A 13,661-nucleotide genomic window follows, 5' to 3' on the forward strand; every position below is an offset into this window, starting at 1 on the left:
GCAAAAATGGTCCAGATTTCAAATTTGGTGCTCTTCCCAACAAATCTCCCCAACATCCACGACTTTTCCACATATCCTAGACTATGCATTGACCCTAAAGAGATCAGGCCTATCTTTAAGCTCTCTCAGGATCCACCAAGCAGCTTTAACAGCTTTCCACCAACCTGTACACAGGTACTCAGTGCTCACCTAATCACTAAGAAGTTCCTCAAGCGTGTAGTAAACCTCTTCCCAAAACCCTGACTTCCAACTCCCGCGTGGGACCTAACCTGGTACTGAAAAGATTGACTAGGCCCCCCTTCAAACTCATGGATATCTGTTCGCTTACACACCTATCAATGAAAACAGCCTTCCGGATAGTGATTGCCTTGGCCAGGAGAATAGGGGAGAGAGCTGCTCTGATGGCGCATCCCTGCTTTCCCCCTCCCCCCCCCCCCGGTATTCTTTCCAGACAAGAGTATGATTAGGCCACATCCAAAATTCATCCCTAAGGTAACCTCCTTGTTTCACATGAATCAGTTGATTCTCCTTCCAATCTTCTACCCCAAGCCTTCCCAAGACAACAGGGAGGCTATACTGCATACCCTGGTTGACAGGAAAGCCCTGGCCTTCTACCTGGACAGGACTAAGGCCTTCATGAAGTCTCCTAGACTTTTCTTCCCCATAGTGGAAAGATCCAAGGGCTCAGCAATATCAGCCCAAAGTCTTTCTAAGTGGGTCTCAACTTGCATCAGACACCGTGACTAAGCTCACAGTACAACTCCTCCAGACTATTCGTTACACACTCTACCAAGTCGATCTCTTCTTCCGTCGCCTTCTTCAAGAATGTCCCTATCTCTGAGATTGGTAGAGCAGTGACATGGGTGTAAGACCACACTTTTGCAGAACACAATGTAATCACTGGGGACTCTGCCTCCCAGAGCCATCCCGTCCATAGGACGGACCAGGACAATCACCCCGGACCCCTTGCTTCAGGGGGCCCCGTGCTTCAGGGGAGGCACAGGGGGGAGCAGGGCAGTCCAGGGGGCTAGTGGGAGGCCTGACGCCGGCAGCAGGGGTCAGGCCCGCACCCCGTGATCACTTGCCTGGACGTTTATTTATTTTTCTTGCCCACAGCCGCTCGGGCTCAGTTTCTGCGGCAACAGTAGTGAGCAACCCGGCCCCAGCCTGCTCCGCTGGCTCTTGGCATCGCCCGCTGCCGCAGAGTCCTAGCACCCCCCAACCACTAGTGCCAGGGCAGGTTGACCCTGCCCCTACCCTTCCGTCTCAGGCAGACCCTTCCCTTTTCCGGCGGGAGCCTCCACCAGCACAGGGGGCCCTGTCGGCCATAACACAGGTGAGTGCCAGCCAGTAGTCTTTATCATCCGTCACCCAGCACTGGTGTCCCCACAGTGCCCCACACCTCCCCCTTCCACTGCCCTTTTCCCCCCTCTCCCAGCACTGGGTGGGGTCCTCCAATGCCACCTCCAGGCCAGGCCCAGCCCTTATCACCCCCCTGTCTCAGGGTCCTCCTTGCCTTTCAGCTTTCCCGCCTTGGGGTCCCCCTCCCCGCTGTACCAGAACCTGGGGTTCCACAACGCTGCTCTCTCCACCACCGACTGAGATCTTCCATCCATCCGCTTTTCTGCCTCCCCTCCCTCTCCCCCTCCCAGTCCCCAGAGAAAACAAATCTTAGAGCTCCTCCTCCATGCTGGAGGATCCTGGGGTCCCCCAGCACCAGGGCACATATAGGCCCTCCAGGAGCCACTCAGTTCCCAAAACATGGGCTCTCGGTGTTGCAAATGTGTAATTAATTTTTTTTTAAAAGCCACTGATAGTAGCGAGACCATATGCACCTGGGAAGTGAGTTTGCTGCAAGGACGCTCAGGAAGATGGATTTCAGATTGTAAGCAGCATGATACTGTTCATAATCGGTGAGGGGTTTTTTAAATTATATGAACTTCATTATAATTATAAAAAAGAATTACACCATCTGACCTGAGCCCTTGTGCAGTTGATGAGAGTACCAACCTTTTGCTGTTCTCAAGCCATGTAGCCAATAAGCACACAATGACTTAGAGATCCCAGATTCCATGGGCACTCTCTGCTGAGAGCTAATCTGGGTTCACTCGCTGCTCTTAGAATCACAGGACCGGAAGGGACCTCGAGAGGTTTCTAGTCCAGTCCCCCGCACTCAATGCAGGACTAAGGATTATCTAAGCCATCCCTGACAGGGGTTTGTCTGACGTGCTCTTAAAAATCCCCAGTGAGGGAGATTCCACAACTTCCCTAGGCCATTTATTCCAGTGCTTAACCACCTGATGGAAAGTTTTTCTTAATGTCCAATCTAAACTGCCTTTGCTGCAATTTACACCCATTGCTTCTTGTCCTGTCCTCAGAGGTTAAGAACCACCATTTTTCTCCCTCTCTTTGTAGCAACCTTTTATGTACTTGAAAACTGTTATCATGTCCCCTCTCAGTCTTCTCTTCTCCAGATGGAACAAACCCAGTTTTTTCAATCTTCCCTCATAGCTCATGTTTTCTAGACCTTTCATCTTTTTGTTGCTCTTCTCTGCACTTTCTTCAATTCATCCACATCTTTCCTGAAATGTGGCGCCCAGAACTGGACACAATATTCCAGTTGAGGCTCAGTGAGCACGGAGTAGAATGGAAGAATTACTTCTCGTGTCTTCCTTACAACACTCCTGCTAATACAGCCCAGAATGAGTTTGGCTTTTTTGCAATAGTGTTACACTGCTGACTCATATTTAGCTTGTGATCCACTATGACCTCCAGATCCCTTTCTGCAGTGCTCCTACCAAGCAGTCATTTCCCATTGTGTGTGTGTGCAACTGATTGTTCCTTCCTACGTGGAGCACTTTGCATTTGTCTTTATTGAATTTCATCCTATTTACTTCAGACCATTTCTCCAGTTTTTCATTTTGGATTTTAAACAGAGGGAGGCCTGGAATTATTGGGCCAAGCTGGCATTTTCGAGTTCAGTGACAGTTCCCGGGCCTGACCTGAACAACGGCTGCTGGTCTCTTTAAGGCAGGTACTGTGGATTTTGCTTCTCAGTCTGTTCTTTTTAACTTGTTCCCTCCTCTGGTTTACAATTCCGTTTGCCTTTAATTGGTGATTGTGTGTGTTTCAGTGAAATATGGCAGCTGTATTGCCTTTCTGTTTTCTCACAGCATGTCAGTCTCCATTAAATCAGAGAGGGTTTGCTTTTGTCCCCGCCAGAACGTGGCAGCTGTTTAATTTCAATTAACATGGCATTGAAAAGAATACCATTAAGGCAGTAATTAAAGTGAGACAGGGCTTCTCTCTCACCTCCAGCGCTTGCCTGATTGTGGGGAGCTGAGTCGTAGCAAAGGAGGTTGAGGAGTTTGGGGGAATTCTGCTGCTTTGGGCTTTGTTATTCCTGTCACATGAATGGCAGCCCAGGGCTACAGGGGTGCTGCTTTCACTAGACTTACTGCTTTGTGTAGCATCCACTCCATGCTGCTGAGCTAGCCTGCATGCCACCGCATCCCCCCAGACGCTCTGGACTGATCCTCTCTTACCAAACCCGTTCCCCACAACAAGCTCTAACCACCCCACTTCCTTTCCTTGGCTCCAACCGCCCTCCACTCTCCCATGCTGCTGATTCTTCAGCCCTCTGCCCACTGAGAAGCATTCTGATTTCCCAGCTATCCCAGCTATCCAACGATCACAGCTTCCCGCTGGACAAGCTTCCTGATTTGCTCCCTCTCCCCTCTTGAAAAGCACCAGGCCCTTCGCAAACTCCATTTGGGGGGAATCCGGTACATTCTAAGGCCACTCTACACTACTGCTTGTAACCTCATTTGTAGCTGGCTACTGGCATGGCTGGCTCTAAAGATGATGGTCAATGCATAGTAACTGTGGCAGCTAAAAGTGTTTTCACCCCTTGGAGAGGCCAAGTCCAGCCCGTCTGTCTTCCTGTACCCAGGCTGTAATGCTTGGCTTGCTATGCACACACAGACTCTCTAATGAACTGGGCAGCAGGCCCACCTTCCTCAGCTCTGTGCCACATGCCTTGCGCTACATGCTGTGGGTGTGCACATCTTCTGTAGAAACCTGTCCTGAACTTCCCAGAATGCACCGATGCAGACAGCTAGGCAGCATGATGGGTGTGGGTGTGGGTGACAAGCTTGGTTGACACATGGCTGTGTTGTGGAAAAAACAGCAGTGTGAACACAGTGTGTTGCTGAATCAGATGAGTGTCATGACTGGTTACAAAAGTACGGTTGAACTTTTAGTGTGCATTATGCAATTATTAGCACTCCAAGCCATTTCTCATCTTCCTGGCTTGGGGAGCAAGTCTTGTAAACAGATAAGGATAGGTAGGATTTTAACAGCTCATTTGTGGCATTCTCACATCTACAGTGAACTACTTGGGTGTGCAGACTGGAAATGTGGTGTTGATGCAAAGGCTGATGCTTTGGATAGGAAGTCATCAGGACAGAAATGCTTTTCCTTAGGTAATATCTTTTACTGGACCAACTTCTGTTGGTGGAGAGACAAGCTCGTGTCTGGGAAAGGTAGTCAGAGTGTCACAGCTGAATACAAGGTCCAACAGATCGTTTAGCATAAGTAGTCCCTTAATTATTTATGCAGGAGTGTCAGGGACATGAGTGAGGCTGTGCTCTGAACCCTTATTTTGGCAGTTCCTGACTTCTAAGTGTTTACCTTTGCAAGCTTGATGCTTCATTAGCATAAGTTTTTGCATTTAATTTCTTTGCCTTATATCTATATCAGGGGTCGGCAACCTCTGACACGCAGCTCACCCTGCCGGGCCGAGCCAGTTTTTGTACCTGCTGTGTTGGAAGGTTCGGCGGACCGCAGCTCCCACTGGCCGCGGGTCGCCGTCCCAGGCAAATGGGGGCGGCGGGAAGCAGCGCGGGTGAAGGATGTGCTGGCCACGGCTTCCCACGGCTTACCCTGGCGAGCCACATGCCAGAGGTTGCCGACCCCTGATCTATATCCCCACACACTTGTAAGTGCTGTGTATTATAATAGGTTACGGTTACAGGATGGTCTGACAGGTACCACAGTAACAAGAGAGAGAAGTTGCAAACTATTCTCCCTTCAAAGCTCCCATTTTCATATGCCTCTTTGGACCTGGAATTTTCCAGGGTGATGGATGCTCTGTCCAAGATTTGCAAAGATTTACGAGCCTCATCAGTAATTATTGAGTTTGTTTCTGGTTCTAAAGAGATTCTAACCACATTTTTTTAGGCTGCATTAGAGCAGAAGTGTTTGGAAATTGAAATCTGGTCTTGATCTGGTCCTCATGGAGCACTAGCGCCTTTGCTGGACTTGACAAAACTTGATCAAGGTGGAAACAACTTATGCGTTACATATGGCAAATCCGTGCTCCAAAGAGAAGCCCAGGCAGGGCCGGCTCCAGACCCCAGCGCGCCAAGCGCGCGCTTGGGGCGGCGTCCCGCGGGAGGGCGGCAGGCGGCTCCGGTGGACCTCCCGCAGGCACGTCTGCAGGAGGTCCACCGGAGCCGCGGGACCGGCGACCGCCAGAGCGCCCCCCGCGGCGTGCCGCCCTGCTTGGGGCGGCGCAAATCCTAGAGCCGCCCCTGAGCCCAGGATAGTTAATATACACAAATGCTGCCTGATGGGTGACTGGGGTGTTACCTAAACGCCTGTTTTAAAAGCACACTCATGATGCAGTGGACATGTGGCGTGCCTCCGAGTGCCGAGTTCAGGCACACCTCTGCATGGCTTGACCCCTTTTCCTCATGCATAGCTCATTGCTTCACCAGGTCGTGGGGAGAAAAAACAATGCACCTCAAAGGATGAAAAACAAAATGAGGAATAACCAGTTGACCCAGGGCAACCACAGGATAGTCAGGACACAGCCCTGCTCTGAGAGAACAAGGCATATCTGGAAACAGGCAGCATGGCATGAACAGTTACGTGCTCCAACCAGCAGACTTTTTAGCTTGTCAGAAACCTAAAGCTCCCTGCAAACCTTTGTTGTTGTTGTTGTTTTTTACCGCTTTGCACCAATGCAAATGGCAAATGTTGCTATATCATAGGCAAATACCAGCTCTCAAATGGTGAGGACAGTTCTGGCTGGCAGAGCTGCAAGGCAGGGTGGGTGCAGAAAGCTGGGTACATGTGACTGTATTGTCTCAGAACATATATGATGTGTGAGCAGATGTAGCTGCACTGGTCATGAGACTGGGCTGGAGATACAGAATCTGTAACCTCCAGCTCACTGATCTGAATCTGCCCTAGCCTAGGGCTTGTCTACATGAGCAGTGTCCTCATGGGGACTGGCGCCGCTGTAACAATAGCAGAATAACTTCTGGTGTAGCTGGGCCAGGAAATTTCCCCCCATAGAGAAGTCCTTAGTTGTTCCCCTCCAATAGCTGTTTGGTAGCATGTGTCCTCGTTCACTTTCTACTGAGCTGTGTCCATGTCACAAGGCGACCATCACAACAGGCACAAATCGGGGCTCTGGTAATATCCTGACACAGAGCCAAAAGGCACATTGGCCATGGAGACAGACATTGCCTCCAGCGCAGGCAGTGGGAGGAAGCTAGCACTGCAGCTGCCAGGCCTGGATCTGCTGTGGGTAGAGAGCTTCCGTCTCCAGAGCGCTCCGTCTGGCTCCTTCTAGTGAGCTCTAAACACGACACTTAAAACAACAGAAGATTCGGAACTCCTTGGTAAGGTACCATGGTAACGACTGCTAGCATATATTTATAGTGAGACTTAATTCTGCACCCCAGGTTATCAGCAGTAGCAGGACGTTGTTTTTCGCTTCAGCAGAAATCTGCAGGGTAGGTTTGTCCTGGGGTTTAAGCTGGAATCTTCTTTGTCAGAAAGGAAACTAAGGTGCCAGAAGAGGAGGTGATGGTGGGAACCTCAGGTTCACCTCCTAGGTGCTGTGTAGGACCCAGCTGTGAAGGGAGCAATGTTGTATGGCTCCCTTTGCTCCTAGTGTGAGAATTTCTGCCTGATTATTGATCTCTAATACAAAACCTTTTCATTTCTCACCAGATATTTCCTCTTTAGCAAGAGAGTGACCTGCACTGCTCCCCTGTTCTGTGCATACAGCACTGCTAATAGCACCAGCTGCTCCATGCTCCCATGCTCCCTTCTATCTGTGTCCACATACACGCTGTACTTGGAGAAGTGAGCTGTTGTGGGTGGAGAAGTGATCCTGAAGATCAGACTGTAGCCCAGAAATCCGACCATGATCTGCAGCCAGTGCAGCTACCTCCCTTCCCCTCTGTTCCAGCTTCACCTAAGGTGAAGTGACTGTCACCTTTCGCTTTGCAGTTGGAATCAAACACATGAGCTTTTCCACTCCGCTCCCCTATTAAAAGTTACTAATGGGTGTCTTGAGCTCAGTTGCGTTCATCCTTAGATCTCAGCTCCAGATGGTCTCTGTTTAGCTATTAAAACAGGCTCCTAGTCACTAAGAAGTGACACTAATAATGGGGAAGTCACTGCAAAAGCAAGAGCCTGATGAGGACAGTCAGAGAAGGAGTGTCTCTCCCTTTCCTTGTGTCCAGCCTGACCACTAATGGGACCTGACCTTGGATTGCAGAGAAGTGGTCAGGGGCGGCTCTAGACATTTCGCCACCCCAAGCAGGGCGGCAAGCCGCGGGGGGCGCTCTGCCAGTCGCCGGTCCCACAGCTCCGGTGGACCTCCCACAGGCATGCCTGGGGAGGGTCTGCTGGTCCCGCGGCTCCACTGAAGCCGCGGGACTAGTGGACCCTCTGCAGGCACACCTGAGGGAGGTCCACCGGAGCCACGGGACCAGCGGGCCTCCGCAGGCATGCCGCCGAAGGCTGCCTGCCTGCCGCCCTCCCGGCGACCGGCAGAGCACCCCCCGCGGCTTGCCGCCCCAGGCACGCGCTTGGTGTGCTGGGGCCTGGAACCGCCCCTGGAAGTGGTGCCTCCCTTTCCCCTAAACATCAGAGCCCAGGAGCAAGAACAGCTTGTTCTGAAGCTGAAGTGTCAGCTTCCATCTCAGGCCTCGTCACAGGGCGTAAAAGGAGGCAGGAGATGCTGAATTCTGCTCAGGGTTTGCAGGGAGTGTTCGGTGGCTACCAGCCCCACCCCAGAGCTTCTTCTGTGAGTTACAAGCATGTTAATACAAGCAGTGCAGGGACTCCAAGGGCCTTGGAGCAGACTTGTCAGGGAGCCCAGCTCTCATCCTTGTTGCTGGGATGTCGAGTGCAAGACCCCATGATGTCTGCCAAAGCTCTCTCTGATTCTGTTCTGTTCTGTACAGGTCCTTTTACTGCCCTCATCCCCCTAGTATCTGAATACCCTCCTGCAGTGCAGGAAGTGAGACTGAGTGAGGTCAGAGAGAAACAACTGAGATATTTCAACACTAGTGTGAAGAGCCTGAGCAACAAACTGGAAGAACAAGAACTACTAGTGCAGGACGTGAACCTGGACATTACAGGGCTAACAGAAAGATGGTGAACTAGCAGCCACGCTGGAATTCAGGTATTGGCGGGTATACACTGTTCAGGACAGAGAAATAAAGGTAAAGGTGGTAGGCTAGTGTTGTACATCTATAGTGCAGTAGACTGTAAAGAAATAAGAAGTGAGAGTATGGATAAAACTGAGTCAGTCTGGGTCAAAATCACCTTGGGGAATGATTGTGAGAAAGGTTCTATTAGGGGTCAAGTTTAGATATGAATAGAGAGAGAAACACTACCAGAAATCATGCCATTATGGAAGACTAACTTCTTAGATATAGATTGGAGAACAAATGCTACTAATAATGGTCATGCCTAGTTATTCCAAGATATGATAGACAACATATTTCTTCACCAAATAGTCACTGAACCAGCAAGAGGCAATACTATTTTCGACTCGATTTTGGTAAGTAGTGAGGACATTATAGAAATAATGGGAATAGGCTGTATCTAATAACGTTGGCTCAAGTGATCACAAGTTGATTCAGTTTAAATTAAATGGAAGGATAATTAGACCAGTAACTAAGGTTTTTTATTTGAAAAGGACAGACTTTGGGAAACTGAGGGAACAAATTAGCAAAGACAACTGGACTGAAGAGCTCAGGGACTTAAATGTGTAAGAGGCTTTGAATTTCTTCAAGTCAAAGGTGCAAAAGCTATCTGGAATTTGCATTCCAAACAAGTAAAGCTTGTGGGAAAGGGGTCCAGACCTAACTGGATGAATCACCGCCTCCCAAAGGATAGTAGGAGGACGCAGAGTGCCTACAAGGCATGGAAGAAGAGATTGGTCAACAAAGAGGACTACATCTTGGAGGTCAAAAAGTATAGGGATAAAGTGAAATTTGCCAACAGTCAAGCTCAGTTAGACCTTGCAAATTAAAAACAAAGTAAAAAGGTATTTAGCCACATAAATAAAGAGAAATCAGAAAAAGAAGTGGGGCCCCTATGCAGTGAGGATGAGATACATAAGAACAGCCATACTGGGTCAGACCAATGGTCCAGCTAGCCCAGGATCATGTCTTCCAACAGTGGCCAATGCCAAGTGCTTCAGAGGGAATGAACAAAGCAGGGCAATTATTGAGTCATCCATTCCCTGTCGTCCAGTCCTAGCTTCCAGCAATCCAAGGCTAGGGAAACCCTGGCCACCTTGGCTAATAGCCATTGATAGATAAACTCATGGAGGATAGGTCTAATTCTTTTTTGAACCTAGTTATACTTTTAGCCTTTACCATATACGCTGGCAATGAGTTCCACAGGTTGACTGTGTGTTGTGTGAAGAACTAATTCCTTATATTTCCTTAACCCTGCTGCCTGTTATTTAATTAGCAGAGATTATGGATAATCTAGGTATGGTCAAAAAACGAAATGAATGTTTGCTTCAGTCTTCAATAAAGCTAATGTAGAATGTGGGTGAAAGGGCAGGATGATTAATGGGAATGAGTGTATAGACATGGAAATTACCAGATCTGAGATGAAAACAAAACTCAAAGACCTTAATGTGCCCAAATCAGGAGGACCGGATAATCCCCATCCCAGAATACTGAAAGAACTGGGACATGAGATTGCTAATCCAGTAGCAAATATAATTGGAGTGGTCCCATATGACTAGAAAATGGCAAACATAGTCTCTATAGATAAGAGAGGGAAGGGGGGAGTGAACCAGGCTCCTGCAGACCTGTTAGTCTGACCTCAACAGTATGCAAGACTTCAGAAAAAATTCTGAAGGAAAAAATAATTAAAGACTTGGAGGTAAAAGGAATGGGATAAAACATAACATAAATTTACCAGATAAGATAATTGATTTCTTAATCCAGACCCGGCCTCATCTGGGACACACTAGAATTCTGGTTACCCATGTTCAAGAAAGATGAATTAGAACTGGAGCGGGTTCAGAGAAGGGCTGCGAGGATGAGCAGGGAATGGAGGGCTGATCTGACAAGAGAAGAGTTGTAGCAGGGTTGCTGTTTACTGAGTGCCTTTTGCAGGGCCGGCCCACAACATTTTGGCCCTAAGGTGGGGAGCTCAAATGATGCCCCCATGCCCCCTCACTTGGGCCCAAACTTTGAAAGGTCTCAATTCTGCCTTCTTCCTGTTCTACTCCTCTCATGGTACTGCTCTGCTACCTACCCCAATAAAGAAGAATTAACGACTTAAAATGCCTGAACAGCAAATGTAACTTTTCTTATCTGCATAGTAAACACTGGCATTTTTATCTGTTTGAATAATCAAAGTGGTGCTTTCCGGGCCGCCTTGGTTGCAAAGATCTGAACTGCTCCCTGCTGAAGGTCCACAGTCTGGGCCAGCTTATGCTCTATGGAGATGGTTGCAAGGCTCTCCTGTGTCATTATGGAGCGTAGATGTGTTTTTATTAACTTCAGCTTGGAGAAGCTGCGTTCTTCACTGGCAACTCTTACAGGAAGTGTTAGGAGTATGCACAAAACAACAAAAGCATTAGGAAAGAAGGTGGTCATCTTATTTGTGCACATATATTCCAGAACAGCCTTTGGAGTTGATCCTGCTGAAATGTATCTTGAAAGGGCTTTCAGTTCATCACCTAAATTGTTTGCATCAATATCGCATATGTCATCATGTGTCAACACTGTCTCTAGTGCCCTGCATTGCTGGTGTAGGTCTTCTTCAGGTATAGTGAGGAGTTTTGGAATATCATACAACATCCCAAATATACTGCTGTGTTCCTTGAACTGCATGAAATGTTTTTCAACTGACTGTATTGCACAATAGGTAATAATTGGAGATATACCAATCTCCTAGAACTGGAAGGGACCTTGAAAGGTCATTGAGTCCAGCCCCCTGCCTTCACTAGCAGGACCAATTTTTTGCCCCAGATCCTTAAGTGGCCTCCTTAAGGATTGAACTCACAACCCTGGGTTTAGCAGGCCAATGCTCAAACCACTGAGCTATCCCTCCCCCCTAGCACCTGGTTAAAGAATTCAACTTTGAATTGTTGTTTGGGATCTTTTATGGGATTATTCCATGCCTCGTAATCAAAATGTCTTCTTCGGTGACTCTTGTATTCTTGAATGGGTGGGAAAATAGCTTCAGTGTGAAGTTCCTCTGCCCACTTCTGTGCACTCTTCAGAACGTTTTGAAATCCCTCCTCTGACCAGTAAGACTGTAGGTATGATTTTGCTTTGTCCAGTTGTTTCATTGCTCCAGATATATCAAGGTCAACACCTTGGAGTCTCTTGCTTACGACATTTATTTCAAACAGTATGTCCTGCCACAACACTAAGCCACACAGAAATTTGAAGTTATGTATGTTTCTGGTTATTCCATTTCCCTCTGCTACTGTTCTCCTACGAACAGTTCCTGTCATAGCATTATCCTCCATAATGGCAACTATGGCATCATCTGTCTTCCCAATTTGGTGTTTGATAGGCTTTATCGCCTCCACTCGACTTTCCCATCGTGTCGCACTCAGTGGTTTCAGTGTCAGAGAGGATGTTCCCAGATGCTGCTTCAAAATTTGCCATCGATGAGTTGATGCAGATTAAAATACATAGGTGCTTTGAATTACATTAAAAAATTCAGCAGCCTCACTAGAAGCTGATGCTGCATCACTGACCACCAAGTTCAATGAATGAGAACTGCATGGGACAAAAAAAGCTCGAAGGTTTAACTCTCGGATCCGTGTCTGCACTCCTCTGTTCTTTCCTTTCATGTTGGCACCATTATCGTAGACCTGACCTCTCATGTCAGCTATCGCAATTCCCGTATCTTCCAGCTTTTTAAGGAGCACATTTGTCATACCAGCTCCTGTAGTATCATCAATGTCAATAAATTCTAGAAAATGCTCTCTGACAGTCACCATTGCAGGGACATTTTCATTAGGTTCTGTTGTTATTACAAAACGCACCATTAATGTCATTTGTTCCGTATGGCTGATGTCAGGTGTGCAGTCCAGAATAACAGAATAATATCTTGCTGACTTCAGATCTGCCATAATCTTCTGTTTGACTTTTGTTGCCAGTAACTGTATGATCTCATTTTGAATTGTTTTTTCCAAGGTAATGGGTGTGTACATTTCTTGGGTGGTGACTCTTCTTAGATGCTCCTGGAGTACAGCATCAAACTCAGCCATCAGCGCCACAATTTTAAGGAAGTTTCCATTGTTTGGCACATACAGCTGATCTGAAGTGCCACGCAGTGCTAGGTTTTAGGTAGCAAGCATTCTCACAATGCCAGTGAGCCTTTTCAGAACATGTTGCCAGTAAAGAGACTCTGATGCAATCTTCTCTTGATTCTGATCATCTATGGTGGCCTTTAACCTTAGTCTCATCTCAAGCTCTTTCCACCTATGGAATGCTCTCTGGTGATTTCCTGCCTTCTCATGGCATGACAGATGTCTAACCAGATTTTTCCAGTCCTTTGTTCCTGTAGAACCCAATGTGGCTGGAACATTAGACTGGAAGAGTTTGCAACAAAAACAGTATGCAGCAATCTGGGTTTTTGAGTACATAAGCCATGGCCTTTCCACTTTGTCACCATTGGGGATTTCACACCAGTAATGTATTGGATGGAAACTTCTATTTTCATTGTCTTTGGGGAACATGAAGTTTTTCACTTGCTGTGGCCCATGCTGTACAAGGAAGTCCCTCAGGCTACTGCTCAAATGGGTCCACAGTCCTGGATCATCTAGACTTAAGGAACTAAACTCAGCAACAGCTGTTTCTTGCGCCTCCACCACACTCTTCTCTGAGGGCTGGTCTACACTAAGGGGAAAAATCGATATAAGATACGCAACTTCAGCTACGTGAATAAACGCTGAGAAGTAAGTATCTTTATATCGATTTTCCGTCCTCTCACGGTGGGATCGATGTGATCGATATATCGCGTCCTAGATGAGCGATGATATAATCGATCCTGAATCGCGCGATCGCGCCGATACGTGGGTAGGGCGGTAGTGCTGACATACACTTTTCTTCAGGAATGTGCATGGTTACATCCATTTGAGATGGAGATATGGATGCTGCAGTAGCTGCCAGGTCACCTGCACTGTGACTAACTGGAAGATCAGGCATCTCCTCACCACTCCCATCCTCACTGGGGCCGGAAGGCTCACTGTGAATGTTTGTGTCTGTGTATCTCAGGAGAACTCCTTCCTCTTTAGCTAGAAAAGCGTCCTTTGCTTTCTTTCTTTTTCTGAATGCTGCCCCAGAGTTGTGTTTTCTTCT

At 47.8% G+C, this 13,661-nt stretch overlaps 2 protein-coding genes across 4 annotated transcripts in view; both read left to right on the forward strand.

Annotated features, from left to right (window-relative positions):
* The window catches only part of LOC120384228 (mitotic spindle assembly checkpoint protein MAD1-like), a 268,654-nt gene extending 261,280 nt beyond the window's left edge, over window positions 1–7,374 (forward strand). For all 3 annotated transcript variants that reach the window (XM_039502618.1, XM_039502616.1, XM_039502617.1), the window contains one exon: window positions 7,027–7,374. In XM_039502618.1, the coding sequence (XP_039358552.1) occupies window positions 7,027–7,041 (15 nt within the window). In that variant the 3' untranslated portion in view covers window positions 7,042–7,374. The remainder of the gene's footprint in view (window positions 1–7,026) is intronic.
* Window positions 7,375–8,469: 1,095 nt separating this feature from the next.
* PMFBP1 (polyamine modulated factor 1 binding protein 1) overlaps window positions 8,470–13,661 on the forward strand; it is a 53,168-nt gene continuing 47,976 nt past the window's right edge. Inside the window, exon 1 of the mRNA XM_039502608.1 lies at window positions 8,470–8,491. The gene's annotated coding sequence lies outside the window, so the exon portion shown is untranslated. The remainder of the gene's footprint in view (window positions 8,492–13,661) is intronic.

The sequence above is a fragment of the Mauremys reevesii genome, linkage group 16 (genome assembly GCF_016161935.1).
Source record: "Mauremys reevesii isolate NIE-2019 linkage group 16, ASM1616193v1, whole genome shotgun sequence".
NCBI classification, from domain to species: domain Eukaryota; kingdom Metazoa; phylum Chordata; order Testudines; family Geoemydidae; genus Mauremys; species Mauremys reevesii.